General features: G+C 35.2%; 4 protein-coding genes across 6 annotated transcripts; 1 reads left to right on the top strand and 3 right to left on the bottom strand.

The window, feature by feature from the left end:
- Positions 1 to 257: 257 nt before the first annotated feature.
- Positions 258 to 2,878, top strand: AT5G55790 (uncharacterized protein; the record flags this gene model as incomplete). 3 transcript variants are annotated; one of them, NM_001345150.1, is made up of 2 exons in its annotated part: positions 258 to 2,357; positions 2,456 to 2,878. In NM_001345150.1, the coding sequence occupies one exon, from the start codon at positions 258 to 260 to the stop codon at positions 831 to 833; it is 576 nt and encodes a 191-aa protein (NP_001330308.1). In that variant the 3' UTR covers positions 834 to 2,357; positions 2,456 to 2,878. The 3 variants fall into 3 exon arrangements, with proteins under 3 accessions (NP_001330308.1, NP_001330307.1, NP_200390.1); NM_001345149.1 differs by having other exon boundaries at positions 2,438 to 2,878; NM_124961.2 differs by lacking the exon at positions 2,456 to 2,878 and having other exon boundaries at positions 258 to 923.
- Positions 2,879 to 2,910: 32 nt separating this feature from the next.
- AT5G55780 (Cysteine/Histidine-rich C1 domain family protein) lies at positions 2,911 to 5,100 on the bottom strand. Its single transcript, NM_124960.2, has one exon. It carries the CDS (start codon positions 4,980 to 4,982, stop codon positions 2,925 to 2,927), a length of 2,058 nt encoding a protein of 685 aa, NP_200389.1. The 5' UTR covers positions 4,983 to 5,100; the 3' UTR covers positions 2,911 to 2,924.
- A 2,760-nt stretch (positions 5,101 to 7,860) lies between these two features.
- Positions 7,861 to 9,948, bottom strand: AT5G55770 (Cysteine/Histidine-rich C1 domain family protein; the record flags this gene model as incomplete). The annotated part of the gene is made up of 1 exon (NM_124959.1): positions 7,861 to 9,948. One exon carries the CDS (start codon positions 9,946 to 9,948, stop codon positions 7,861 to 7,863), a length of 2,088 nt encoding a protein of 695 aa, NP_200388.1.
- Positions 9,949 to 10,584: 636 nt separating this feature from the next.
- On the bottom strand, positions 10,585 to 14,371 carry SRT1 (sirtuin 1). The gene is made up of 14 exons (NM_124958.3): positions 14,213 to 14,371; positions 13,617 to 13,646; positions 13,415 to 13,507; positions 13,093 to 13,212; positions 12,874 to 12,974; positions 12,645 to 12,753; positions 12,450 to 12,529; positions 12,244 to 12,322; positions 12,035 to 12,088; positions 11,809 to 11,905; positions 11,588 to 11,670; positions 11,443 to 11,510; positions 11,264 to 11,366; positions 10,585 to 11,182 (listed from the first exon to the last, which is right to left on the bottom strand). Exons 1-14 carry the CDS (start codon positions 14,309 to 14,311, stop codon positions 10,877 to 10,879), a joined length of 1,422 nt encoding a protein of 473 aa, NP_200387.1. The 5' UTR covers positions 14,312 to 14,371; the 3' UTR covers positions 10,585 to 10,876.
- Positions 14,372 to 14,898: the final 527 nt, after the last annotated feature.

Below are 14,898 nucleotides of genomic sequence, written 5' to 3'. Positions count from 1 at the left end.
AACTCATGGTTTCGATAATGGGGATTTGGAAATTTTTTGTGATATCTTTCTTCTCCTTCTCCCTCTTGCATATATAGCCAATAGCCCTGGAACAAATATCCGGGATCCGCGGGTATCCGTATCTGGAACCGGGATCCGATCCGAAAAACCGGATATCCGTGTGAAACGGTTCCGGATACGGATAGTAATATTTTATATCCGCCGGATCCGGATAATCATAAAAAATATGACCGGATATCCGGATCCGGTAATATTCAATGTTTTATGTTTATGGGTTTTATTGGGCCATACTAAAAATTAAAATTATGATATTTTCCAGCCCATATCTTGGCCCATTTTCCAAAAAACCTAATCCTTTTATCTTCCTCACTCATTCCTCTCGACACCAGCCTCCACCAAACGACCATCTCTACCACCATGGCACCAAATCGTCATCCTCCTCCACCAAATCACCCTCATCCTCAACCTCCACCGAAACAACCGCTGCCTCTATCTCTTCTTCTTCCCCTTGGCGTTGGATTCACTCTTTCGTTGCAGATTTGGAGCTGTTTTTTCTGGAAAGAATCTTGGCGGTGAAGTTCGGTTGCTTGTGTTCGGGAGGAAAGAAGATGATAAAAAAAAACCGGATCGGATCCGGTCCGCGGATACTCGTACTTTTTCACAGACTTCAGGATCCCGAATATCCGAGGTTGGCAGATACGGATCCAGAGACTGAAATGACGGATCCGCCGGATACGGATCCGGATCCGGATACCTCAAAAATCCCGGATATCCGGATCCGTAACAGGCCTAATAGCCAACCATTTAATATAAAAACTTGTCAATACAGCTAAGTTTTTTTTCTTAACAACTAATTATTTTTGGTCTTTCTAAATTCTTTATTATAAAAAGAATAGTCGTTTATTATATTGATCTCAAATCACTAAAAGTCTAAACTCTTATAAGTCTTTCCTTTCTTAGTAATGAAGTCTAAATTTTAAAACATATATGTCAACTATATAGTTGTTTCTAACTGGAACAAAAAAATTATGTCCCCTCCGATTTGTTGGACTTATTAGAAAACCAACACAATATTACTATTAATTTATGAAACTATAACATCTCATCTTGATCATTACTTGTCCACCACTACGTTTTTAATTGAGCCTGAAATTTGAGGAGGTTGGATCTATTGTTTGTGCTAATGTGAATACCCAAAATTATATTCCATCCTTTTCCTTCTTACTAAATACACCCACAGAACTCATGGCTGCTAAAATGGGAATTTGGATTTTTTTTTTTTTTTTTTGATAGTGATATTCTTCTTCCCTTTCATCTCACCCATTGCACACATATATATATATATATATTTATTTTTTCTCTTTAAAAAATTGCACATATATATTAGCTGGTCATTTAATATAAAACTAGAGAATACAGCTAAACTTGGTCTTTTTATATTCTTTGTTGTAAAAAAAGTCGTTTGTAATTGATTTGGAATAGCTTTACAATCGTTTTATATTTTATTTTGATTATAGAGGAGACCGTCTCTTCCGGATCTTGTTTTCATTACAGATTATATAGTTTTATTCAAAAATGCACTCTCTCGATTGGAACAAGCCTTTCCGATCCCATCTGGGAACGAGAACATGTCATGACTTCAATTCCGAGATTCCTAACAGTTAACAACTTGTCAAACAAAAAAGTTGCAATCAGTATTGTGAAAAAAAAAAAAAAATTTAAAATATACTCCCACTTGAAAAGATTTATTGCCAATTAAAAAAAAGAGTAAAGAAGTACCACTTGGAAAACATATAATTAACCTTTTACTGTATTAAATTCAACATGAACAAAAAATATATATATACATATACATATTTATATATATATCAATGTATTAAATTTATTATATATTTTAATTAGAAAATAATAGTATTTGTTTGGACAACAAACTTTGCAGTTATGGGTCAGTACTCAACTGCAACAAAAACAAGTAACAACACATGGTCTCTCTTATTACAGATGTGTCTATATCTTTCTCTATCCCCCACTCCAATCAATTTCAAGTTATTATTAAATTATCTTGATTTGGTAAAGAGTTAGTTTTGTAAAGTACGTAAAATTTGAAAAACAATTAATTAAAAAATGAAGGTTGGGTGGGGAAGAGGCAGATATGAACACGTAGTGAGGATATGAATGGGTAAAAGGAACAGTCAAAGGGACAAAGAGATTAGACTCGGAGACGATCGATGCTTATTAGTCAAGCAAGACACCTGATTACACTTGCTTAGAGATCTCTGTTTTGATGAAAATGAGCTATGTGGACTAGTCATGAAAGAGATCTCTTTAGAGGAACAAAGCATTATTTATATTTTCTAGTAAGTGAACTCTCTTCGATATTTATTTTTTTATAGAAATTCCCGGAAATTCAGGTAACGAAATGTGATTTTAATCTTAGGCATTGCGTGTTGTTCAGATCAAGATGGAGTGTGATGTGATCGGTAAGAATTTTAGTTCTCTCTCCTCTTGGCTTGGTGGTGCATGTCCTTTGAAAAAATCGAAACCTTGCTATGTAAATTGAATGTTGGGACTAGACGGCTTTGTCAAATCATCCAAAAAAAACATAGGAAGACAAAGATAACTCAAAGGAGATGGAGAGAGCAATCAAGAATTCCAATAGCAATTCAAGGATCAAAACTCCAACAGAGAAATTTCATTAAATTATCTCCTTTGCTGAATTTTGCGATATAATATTTGTTTCTTGTAAAAGCTATAATATTATAAAGCCAACTGACAATGATTTTCCTTTATTGTAACTTAATTGATCTTGTGGCTAAAAAATTCAAGGAAATGAAAATAAAAGTCACATATGAAAGAGTTACATCTCACAACTGAAACTAAAAAAAAAAAAAAAAACAAAGCCAAAATGTCAAAAATACTTCAAATTACCAAGAAACACGGGAGGGAGTCGGTGGATGCTCAATCTTAAGACAATACCAAGAACAGAATATTAGTTTGTCCCCTTTGTAAAATATTGGGAATGGACAACGGCACTTGCATCCATTGCAAATTGGTCGAGAGAGGGAACTATTGAGAAGAGCCCGAACATCCATCCATTTCCAAACGTCTTCGCTAAATGAGAAATCGGAAAAAGAGAGATACTCTTTTTCTGTTTCACCAGGTTTAATGTACATGTCTCTCCCAAATAAACAATCAACATGAAGAGCGGTGCAGCAGTCATTGCATTTGTAGTATCGCAATTCTGTTTTTTTACCTTTCCAGTTATACCCTGTCTCTTTTACTTCTTCTATTTTGCCTTCGCAAACCTCACACCAATCTGGTTCGTCACTTTCCTCTTTCCCATCACAAATTGTGAGGAAATGACTATCATGTTTATACCTTGCCTTGTACGGAAAAGTAGCACAACGGAAGCATATAGAATAATCGCATTCCAAGCAAATTAACTTTGACTCCTTGCTTTCGTATTTGCACATTTGACATCGTGTCTTTTTCTTTGTGTCCCAAGGTAGAAATAAGGGATGTTGGTGGCCTTGATAATCAAATGGTTCAATAATCGAGGCACATCGTAGGTCTAGCTGGAAGATTTCTTTTTCTTTACGATACTCATAGAAGAAGCCATTGCAATCACGTCGGCATTCGCTACAACAAACTTTACCTTTTTGATTCTCATGTCTCGTGGTGGTACCTTTTAGTGTAAGTGGATGTGGATATAAGGGATACCGTTTCATGCGTGGAGCATTTGCACAGCTTTCGTGGAGGATGAAGTCGCATTCCATGCATGAATAGAATTGACCTTCATAGATTGGAAGGGCACATCCTCGACAATACTTATTTCCATCATAAGCTTTGTCGATCTCAAGCCGCATATGGTGACTATGAAAAGGATGGAGTATTATTCCATCAGCTATCCTCTTGAACGGCTCCCCATCATCTATCTTATCATCTTCTTCTGGTACTCCTTCAAGTTCTTTTCCGTCCCAAATCCTTGGAAGTAATGAACATTTCGAATGAACAAAATAATCATCACATATCTCGCAAGAGTATGCACCATAATTGTTGTCAACTTGTTGCCTACATACTCCGCAGGAAAAGTTTCCAGGTGGAAGAGAAGAGGTAAAGGAGATACGGTGGGGGTGACGAGATATCCTTATGATATGTGGGAAACCCATACAACCTTTATGGATTACGAAAACACATTGGATACAGATGTATGTGGGATCAAGCTTCTTAATCATTGCACAAATATTGCAAACTGTAGAAGCTTGTGTAGGGAAAAAGGAGAGAGGGTGGGGGTGGCTTTTTGGGTGGTCTACAACTAAGGGTACCGGCCTCATTGCACATACTGGATTCATACTCAACTCGCAGGTAGTACAATGATAATACATATTTGGTGTATATACTTTACAGCAACTACACTTCTGATTACTTGAACCACTGAAAAGTCGAAGAGAATGAAAAGGGTGGGAAGGGTGTTTGATCTCAAGTGGAGACTCTACACATTCTTTGTGGAACTTTCCTTGACACTGGAGACATGTAAAATAGCTTGTGCTGAAAATATTCCCATTACATGCACGACAATCGAATTTGCCATAGCGAAATTCTTTATTGTTGCACCAAAAAAGAGGGATTACAGGGAGCTTACAGATATAATCTTTGTCGCAATCAAGCAACGACTCGCCTTGTTGATCATGGCTTCTTGTACAAGGGAAGTGAGGGGTAGAATTTAACGGATGAGGCATGAAACCACCATGATGATGATCATCATCATGGTTTTTTGGTTTGGAATGGAGAAATTTGATGCGGACAGAAGGACAGAAAAAAAGAGGTTGAAGAGGGAGGTCGTCGACGCCAAAATACATAGCTTTTTTGGCCGCCGCAGCTGCTTCACCGGAGGACGTTGGGGTTTCTGTTTGTGTTAATGTGTAAGCCAAAAACAATTTTCCATCAATTTCCTCCTTACGAAATACACCGACTTCACTCATGTTTGCTACGATGGGGATTTGGATTTCTTTTGTGTGATCTTCTTCTTCTCATATATTAGCCAGCCATTTATGATACAAACTTGTGAATACAGCTAAGCTTGGTCTTTTTATATGCTTGATGTTCAGTATTGATCTCGAATCGCTACTTGTGAATATAACTAAGCTTGGTCTTTTTCGGAGTACCTTTTTTAAATATAATATATTGATTTCTATTCAATTTTTATTTGGGAGGAGACCGTCCCTTCCGGATCCTGTTTCTAAAGAATTGTTTTTATATGAAAATGCACTCCGGTTGGAAGTTGGAAACAAGCCTTCGGATTCCATCTTGATATGGGATGGGAACGGGAACCGGAACATCATGACTTCACGTAGGACAAAATTGTATAATAATAAGAGTGTACAATATTACACAATCTTTATTACTTTAAGAAGAGTAAACAAGGAAAATACTACCGTGCATATAAATAAAGCTAGAGCAAATTTAGTTATCATTTTAAATCTTTTTTTTGTGATAAGAATCTAATATTTAAATCTAATATTAGTTTAATTATATAGTTTTTTTAGTAAGTGGAACAAAATGAAAATTTTCATCCCGTCCAATTTCTTTATATAAGATGGCCTAATTCGAATGTTGACCAAAAAAAAATGCATTAAAATAGAACACAACATATTTTTTCTAAATTATGTCTTATAACATTAATATTTCGTCCGCCACTACGTTTACTAACTTGTAATAGCAACTATTGGATTATTGAGCAAGTCTTTTATTCTTTTTAATTCCGAGATTCGTAACGGTTAAAAGTTGTCAAACAAAATGTTGCAACCAATATTGTGAAAAAAAAGTTTCATTTGAGATATCCTGCCAGTTAAAATTATTAATTGCCACTTAAGAAAATAATGTATAGAAGTACCACTTGGAAAACACAATTGTCCTTTTATCAAGTGGACATAATCCTGTTTAATGTTTAATCATAACTTGAAATTACTTTTTTTTTTTTTTGTCATCTAAATTACTTTCTTAAACATCAGCTAAAACATTTATAGTTAATGTTATTCTAATTAGAGAGATGAACGAAAGTCTTTGAAGACGGAAATATATCAAGAATTCGCCCCAGACAATGTTTCTTTTTTCTTTTGCTCAGGAATCACTGCAACATTAAAAAAATTTAAAGAAGTCAGACTTGATAAACAACAAATTAAATTTCAAGTTTGAAGATCAATCAAAATACCACTAGAATCCATGGCTAGTGCCTCACCGGAAGAGGTTGGATTGCTTGTTTGTGTTAATGTGTAAACCAAAAATTGTTCTCTATCAATTTCCTCATGGTTGCTACAACTGGGGGTTTGGATTTTTGTGATATTCTCCTTCTCCCCATTGCATATTTGATATTTGTATTAGCCAGCCATTTAATATTAAAACTTGTGAATACAACCAAGTCTTTTACAGTGTTGTTTTTTTTTGGTTAAACATATTTTATATAGTTTTTATAAGAAGAAAAAGTTGTTTGTTATTGATTTCTTGCTGTACAATCTTTTTTAATATGAAATATCAGTGATGAGACCGTCTCTTCCGGATCTTCTTTCCAAAGATTAGTTTCACATGAAAATACACTCTCGATTAGAGCAAGCCTTAGAGTATCTACATTGCACAAATTTAAGTAAATGTCTTTGGTTGTGATTAAAATAAAAGAATAAAAAAAAAACCAATGATATATTGCCACCTAAGCAAATATGTCTCTAAAAACATGTCTTTAATGTCTTCCCAAACACACAATTCCCTTCTCTCCACCAATTTAAAGACATTTACCTTATTATTTTATTTATTTAATATCTAAAGACACTTCTATTATTTGTGCAATAGAAGTGGCCTTAGGATCCCATATGGAACGGAAACATGTCATGAGTTCACATAAGACAAAACTGTAAAATTATTACCGTGTACTATACATAATATTATTACTACTGAAAGAGTAACCAAGGAAAATACTACAATTCATATAACGTTAGATTAAAAAAGAACTAGGTTTCGTATTAACAGTTATCATCTAAATTTAATTTGATCTTTTTTGGTGGTAAAAGACTAAATTTAATATGTTATGGGTTAGTTTAACCATGTAATCTTTTCTAAATGGAACAAACGAAAATTTTCTGGAAGAGGTTGAGGTTGTAGAGGGAGGTTGTGGCCACCAGAATCCATGGCTAATGCTTTACTGGAGGAGGTTGGGTTGTCTGTTTGTGTTAATGTGAACACCAAAAAAGTTTATCGAATTAGACGTTCAAAATCGGTAATTAAATTTTAGTCGGTGTAGTGCATGTTTTTTTTTTACTATGATGAATACCTCCTGCGAACATCGACTTTATGGCGAAACTCTCTCCACAACATTTGGATCTAACTGAAAGTTTTGTTATGAAACCTATGTTACCAACGACTATGCATACATCACTTTGGATCTCAAATAATTTTTATACCATTAATATGTAAGAAACTCCGCTCACTAAGAATTTGAACCCCAAACATGGTATAAAAATATTAATGAACCCGAAGTAGACTTCCACTACATTTCATATTCTATAGATATTTTTTGTTATAAAACTAAGAAAATATTAGAATAATAAGTAAATAATTTACTAACATATATGTTCCATCTAGGCTTTGATTCATCGATTTATGTGTTATAATAAGCCCCTACTGAACCTAGCTACCGCCTACTAGTTTTCCGAACATCGTCTTCATCTATTATGTATAGGATTAGTTAACTGTGGCTAAAATTCAACGAAAATAAAAATAAAAATCACATAAATCATTCTTTTTAAATATGAAAAGTTACATCTCAAAATTATACTTTAGAAAAACAACATGCCAAAATATCAAAATACTTCAAACTAAAAGGGAAAAACGTGGCAGATTTCTAACACAATCCAGAGAACAATAGATTAGTCTTAACCCTTTGAAAAATATTGGGAATGGACAACGACGATTGCATCTACTGCAAACGGGTCGGGAGAGAGAACTGTTGAGATGGACTCTAATAAATATCCTTTCCATGTCTCTAAAAGTGTGAAAAGTGAGATGATCTCGTTCTGTTTCCCGAGGTTTGATGTACATCTCTTTCCCGTGTAAACAATCTATGTGAAGAGTGGTGCAGCAAACATTGCATCTATATCGCAATGCTTCTTTCTGATTCCACAGCACATTCCCTCTTTCTTTTACTTTTACTATTTTGCGTTCACAAATCTCACACCAATCTTGCTGATCACTTTCCTCTTTCCCATTGGAAATTGTGAGAAAATGACTGTCATGCTTATACCTTGCCATGTATGGGAATGTAGCACACCGGAAACATATAGAATAATCGCAGTCCATGCAAATTAACTTTGAATGGCCGCTGTCGTATTTGCACATTTGACATCGTGTCTCTTTCTCTGTTTCCCAGGGTAGGAACAAGGGATGCTCATGACCTTGATAATCAAATGGTTCGATAATCGAGGCACATCGTAAGTCTAGCTGGACGATATTATTCTCTTTACCACACTCATAGAAGAAGCCATTACCAACACGCCTGCATTCGCTACAATGAAATATACCTCCGTCAATATTATGCTTGGCAACTTTTAGTGTAAGAGGATGTGGATATAAAGGATGTCGTTTCATGCGCGGAGCATTTGCACAGCTTTCGTGGAGGATGAAGTCGCATTCCATGCATGAATAGAATTGACCTTCATAGATTGGAAGGGCACACCCTCGACAATACTTATTTGCATCATAAGCTATGCTGATCTCAAGTCGTAGATGGTGACTATGAAACGGATGGAGTATTATTCCATCAGCTATTCTCTCGAACGGCTCACCATCGTCTATTATATCATCTTCTTCTGGTACTCCTTCGAGTTCTTTTCCATCCCACACCTTTGGATGTGTTGCACAACTTGAATGAACAAAATAAGCATCACATTCAAGGCAAGAGTATGCACCATATTTGTTGTCAACTTGTTTCCGACAGACTCCGCATGACAGCTTTCTAGATGGAAGAGAAGACGTAAAAGAGATACGATGAGAGTGACGTGATATTCTTATGACATGTGGAAAACCGATACAGTTTTTGTGGACGACAAAGACGCATTGGACACAGATGTATGCGGGATCAAACTTCTTAATCACGGCGCATATATGGCAAATTAAAGCTTGTGCAGGGAAAAAGGTGAGAGGATGGTGATGACTTCTTGATTGTTCTATGACAATGGGTACCGGCTTCAACGCACAGACCGGACTCATACTCAAATCGCAGGTAGCACAATGATAAAACATGTCGTAGAGAGATGTTTCACAACAAAAGCACTTCTGAAACGTTGGAAGACCGTAAAGTCGAAGAGAATGAAAGGGGTGGGAAGGGTGTTTGATCTCAAGTGGAGACTCAACACATTCTCTGTGGAACTTTCTTTGACATTGGAGACATGCATAATCTTTGCTTGTGTCGAGCATTTTCCCTTTGCATGCACCGCACTGGGATATGTGACAATAAGGTTCTTTATCGTTGTACCTGAAAAGAGGAACTACGGGGTTCTTACAGATTCCAGGGAGGTAGCAGTCAAGCAAAGATTTGCCTTGTCGATCACCGCGTCTTGTGTTGGGGAAGTGAGAGGAAGAATTGAATGGATACAGCTTGTCATGACCATCGCCATCTTCTTTGGCATCTTCGTCAGCATCATTATCGTCGTCTTCGTTATCGTCACCATAATCATAATTCTCGAGCATCTTTCGTTTGAACTTTAGATATTTTATACGTGCAGCAGGACATAAAAAATATGTTTTTTTTCTTCTTTTTTGATCAACTTTTGTTTCTGTTAATATCACAAAATATGGGTTTCCATCGATTTCCTCCTTACGAAATACACCCACGGAACTCATGGTTGCTACAAAGGAAATTTGGATTTTTGTGATATTTGTATTCTCCTCTTCCCCTTGCATATATATGTTAGCCGGTCATTTCATATAAAACTTGCGTAATACAGCTGTAGCTAAGCTTGGTCTTTTTCTATTCTTTGTTAATAGAAAAAAAAACAAGTCGTTCATTATTGATTTTGAATAGCTGTCCAATCTTTTTCATGAATATAGATTTCTATTTTACTTTCATTTGAGAGGAGACCATCTCTTGATGTCAAACAAAAAACGAAATTTTTTTTGAATCTTTTATTTATTCCTTAATTCCTAACAGTTAAAAGTTGTCAAACAAAAAAGTTGCAATCAATATTGTGAAAAAAAAAAAAAAAGTTTCGCTTGACACATGTTCCCACTTGAAATATTAATTGCCACTTGGAAAAAATAATCCCTTGAAAATGAAAAACATAATTATCCTTTTATTCAATAAAAAAACATAAAAAAAAAAAAAGAATTCTAACTGACGATGTCATATAAGTACAGCTAACTTTCGTTGATTTGTTTTACATTATTTGCATATTATATTAAAATAGAACAGTACAATGTATATCTAAATTATGTACTATAACATCTTTTCTTGATCATTATTAATTGTTCACCACTAGGTTTTTAAAGCTAAAATAGCAACAGTACTGGATTATTGAGAGCATGTCGTTTTATGTATTTTTCAAATCCGAGATTCCTACCAGTCGACAGATTCTGGCATCGCTTGATCATCTTGTAAATTTTTTTTAATAATATTTCGAATGCACTAGCTTCTACAAAAATCAACCGATACTAAACGACAACGAACCAAGATTATCTCTTTCAATTCCTGGTTAACTTTTGTTTCAAGAGAACCGAATGTGGACCAAAAACAAAATTCACTCAGCTCTCAAAACGCCAATAACTTCCATATTACCTATTCCGGTTAGACTAGTGTTTCTTTATATACACCAAAAGCTTTCTTTTCTTCTTCCTATGCCTTGGTTTCTTCTGCCAGAGCCTTCGATTTTCGCTTCCCGGTTCTAGAGCGTTTACGGGATGTTCCAGAACCTTCCAGCTTCCATTTCAGGTCTCCATTAGCAAGCAGAGATTGTTGACTATGGTAAGTCCTGAGACTAGTCACCGTAGCATACACAACAGCCTCACTTCTCGGTTCAGAAACCACTCTTCTCTCAACCACACCGCTTTGCCCGCAACTGGATTCTTCTACCGCTTTCTCTCTCAGGCTTTGTAGCACAGCCTCCTTGTCAATAATCTCTACATGCTCTTCTGTTGAAATCTACACAGGTTATTTGAAAATGTTGTGAGAAAAATGGTCATGAGTCAAGATAACAAAGATCTTTTATGGATCGTAATAAACCTTGAATTCAAATGGGAGGCTAAGTTGAGTGGAGACACAGTCACAACCGTCACTGTAGTTAACTTTAAAGAATATATCAAAAGTTTCGTTTCGTGCTGTTCTCCTGAAAGAGGATGAGAATATATATAAGAGTTAGAAATAGGACAAGAAACTGATTTCTAAGAAGAGGTTAGTTTTACCTTTTCATAAGAAAAGGCTGCTTATCGAGAACTGCGTCTTTGTAATTATGGTTATCTGAGAAAGAAACCTGTATTGCAAATGAAAAATATCAGAAAAATTGAATTTGATTGTTTTGGCATTGGTTTAGTAGTTTCTAGAGATTACCTCAATAGACTTGATGAATGGTAACTGAGAAGTCAATCCATGAACACTCGCAACACGCAGGGTCCAATTAATAAACCTCTGATCTGTAACAGAAATGAAAAACATGTGAGTGAGAGCTATGAAGCCTAACATCATTAATAAAAAGTTTGACACACCCAATTACAGTGCAGGACAAGACATATATGTTGCACAAAAACCATGAAAGATTCAGGAAAAGCTACCTCCGCTTATAGATTGAGTTAGGATTATCTGGAAAAGATCAATTCTGACATATGGAGGAATCTTCATGTTGAGCGATTCCATGACCCCTGCAACCACCTGCACATCAGAATAATGAAGGGAAAAAATCTATAAGACTCAAGTTGGGGCACAGTGCTGAAGGTAATCTGTTAAACATCACTTAGGTTATGTCCAGAATTTTTGAAAACAACAAAACGTAAATCTTACCTTATCAACAAGACCATGAATCACTACATTTGCTTTCTTGTCTTTCGGTGTTTTCTGAAAGGGTAAATATAATCAGTCACAAACTACACAGTCCAGAAAACTCATTCTGCCATATACATTCCAGAGAAAATATCAGCAAACGGAGAAAATTTCATTTACATATATGGCGCGCATTAAATCTCGTGCACATGAACAAAATAAACAATTACCTGAAGATTAACTATGACGATCTTGCCTCCACCTTTGAGACACTTGAGAGGCAAATTGCAAGCAGGGGTTATCTGCAAACTGCATAAAGAGGTTAGACACATATAACAAACAAAATGCAACATACTCTAGAGAAGAGAGTTGTTTGGCTAACTGATCAAAAGTGTTAAGGAAACAAACATGAGAGTTCCTATGAGTCATTAATTACCTGGTACCCAAACAGAGTACAAGATCAGCCTTTTTGCAGTGCTTCTCCGCAGGATCAATTTCTTTTGGAGGCAAAGCATCCTGCAGCATAAGAGTCATATAAAGAAAGTTTCATAATTCAGTTTCTTAAATTCTTTAACTACATAAAAAGGTAAAACTGGTGGACTCTGATTCAAAGGCAACGCTTTCGTGTTACCTCCCAATCCAAGACCGTATCTTTAAGTTTAGCTCCACACTTTTCAACAGAACACTTTCTTGATGTCTCCTTTAATCCAATAGTTTCCACCTCGAAATCACGCAGGTACCTTCGAAATTTCAAGAAAGGTTGTTACCATTTATGGTCCAATATACGGATAGATTATGACAGCTCTCAATCACAAGGGGTCACAGTATAAGAGAAACGCAATAACATATTTTTGGCTTACTCTGCTCCACATGATGGGCACATCTCCATAAAAGAGTCTCCATGCAGTTCAGAAAGCTTCTCTCTTGGTATTCCAGATCGAAGATGTAAGCCATCCACATTCTGATCATTTATGAAGGCAGCATATAAGTGAAATTAGAAATGTAAACATGAAGACAAGATCCTATCAGTGTTCAAGCACGGTAGTTATAAAGTAATTCTGTAGGGAAAAGAGGATAACCTGACTGATAACAAATTTTAAAATGCCAGCTCTTTCTAATTCAACCAAAGCCATATGGGTCATACTCGGCATTGCACGGTGAAATGGCAGAGATGCTTTAGGTAAATCTTTGCCCTCGCGCTGAAACCATTAAACACGGATCACAAGAGTTAACTTTCAAGAGATGATGCTTTACAAAAGACAAGTATATTAGCCACATAATCCAAGACAATGCAATCAAGTCAAGAAGTGATGATAACAGACCAATCAATGACAGAATTCAAAATCAAATCACTCGAGCAGATAGTCAAAGAAAAGAGGATTAAATGGCCTTAGCTCACACCTGTAACGTCCAAATTCCTTTGGGGCCTCGGAAATCAGGAATACCACAAGAAGTTGAAATGCCTGCACCAGTAAAGACTACTAGATGCTTACTCTGCAAACATCAAACCAGCCTTCTTAAAGATACTTAAATAACAACAAGAAACCAAAAACATATATTCAAAAGCACCAAGAAGAATACGAAAGAGGGTAAAGATTCAAACCTTTTGAATCAACTTAGCAAGTTCTTCAATCTGCATTTCCAAAGACAAACACCAGAGTTAGCACAATAGTGAAATAAACAATAAACACGCCAAGATCTAGCAACCAAATCCTTTTATCAGACCTTTTGGCTTGTTAGATAAAACAATGATAAACAAACAGTCAAAATCTCCACACAAATTTGAATCCAGACAACGGTTTTCACATAATCAGTAAATAAAATCACATAATCTTAAGATGCTTGTTATCACCAAATTTCATTCTTCAATTAACACAACACAATGCAAGTCTAAAAACAGGTACTGTATAACCTAAAACTAGATTATATGAATCATTAAGTACTAATCATTCTCCAACTCTTCAACAACTCTTCACGACCATCCAAACGACAAATATAAAAACTTAAAGGCTTAATATGAACCTACGATCCAAAATCAAACACTAGGACAGAACACAAGAAGGATCAACTCTAAAATCTAAACAGCTAAGCGATTAATCCAGAGAAAAAATCAACGCAACGTGAAATTATACAGAATCTCGAGAAAAATAGAGTAAACCCACAAAACCCCAGGAGGAGAAGGAAACAAAAAATAGAAACCTTGCATTGTAGAAGATGAGATGGGTCGAAGAATTCAGCCATGCCGACTTGACCAACATCTTCAATGAAGGATAATTTCTCTGCGTAACCTAAAGACATTTAGGTTTTGTCTTCTCTTTTGGACAAGAAGAAGAACACCTTCTCTGCCTCTCGATGTATAAAAAAGCAGAGACTTGGACAGTGACTTCTATTTATGAAGTATCAATATATTTTAATTCTTTTTATTATGATTTTATTATTATATGCAATCTGGAATATTTTTTTTGACATTTCTCAGAATATCAGAGATTTTAGATTTTAAAAGTGTTGCTAAATTTTTATATAACATTTCTTTATTATGTTTCCCTGATAAACCTAAAGTTTGTGATATTTAAATGAAAATCCAAATTAGGGTATTAATTGGATTCATATAAAACTTATTTTATGGCATGTTATTATATTTCTCAAATTTGTTTAGTTTGGCTAAACAAAAATTTGATATAAGAAAAACATTAATTACATTAACCTAAAATATCATAGCTAAATTAAGTGGGTGATATCATTGCAACTTTTAATACATTTCACCAATTTTTATCTATATATCATTTATTTATTTTTACTTTTTTTATGTAATCATGAAATTATGAATATGTGATCCATAATCTCTTTAGTCCCAGAATTAGACTGATAATATTTGTGTCAAGCTC

This window comes from Arabidopsis thaliana, chromosome 5, assembly GCF_000001735.4.
Source record: "Arabidopsis thaliana chromosome 5, partial sequence".
In the NCBI taxonomy this organism is placed as follows: domain Eukaryota; kingdom Viridiplantae; phylum Streptophyta; class Magnoliopsida; order Brassicales; family Brassicaceae; genus Arabidopsis; species Arabidopsis thaliana.
Note: the sequence above shows the minus strand (reverse complement) of the source record. Positions and strands in the feature narration are given on the sequence as shown.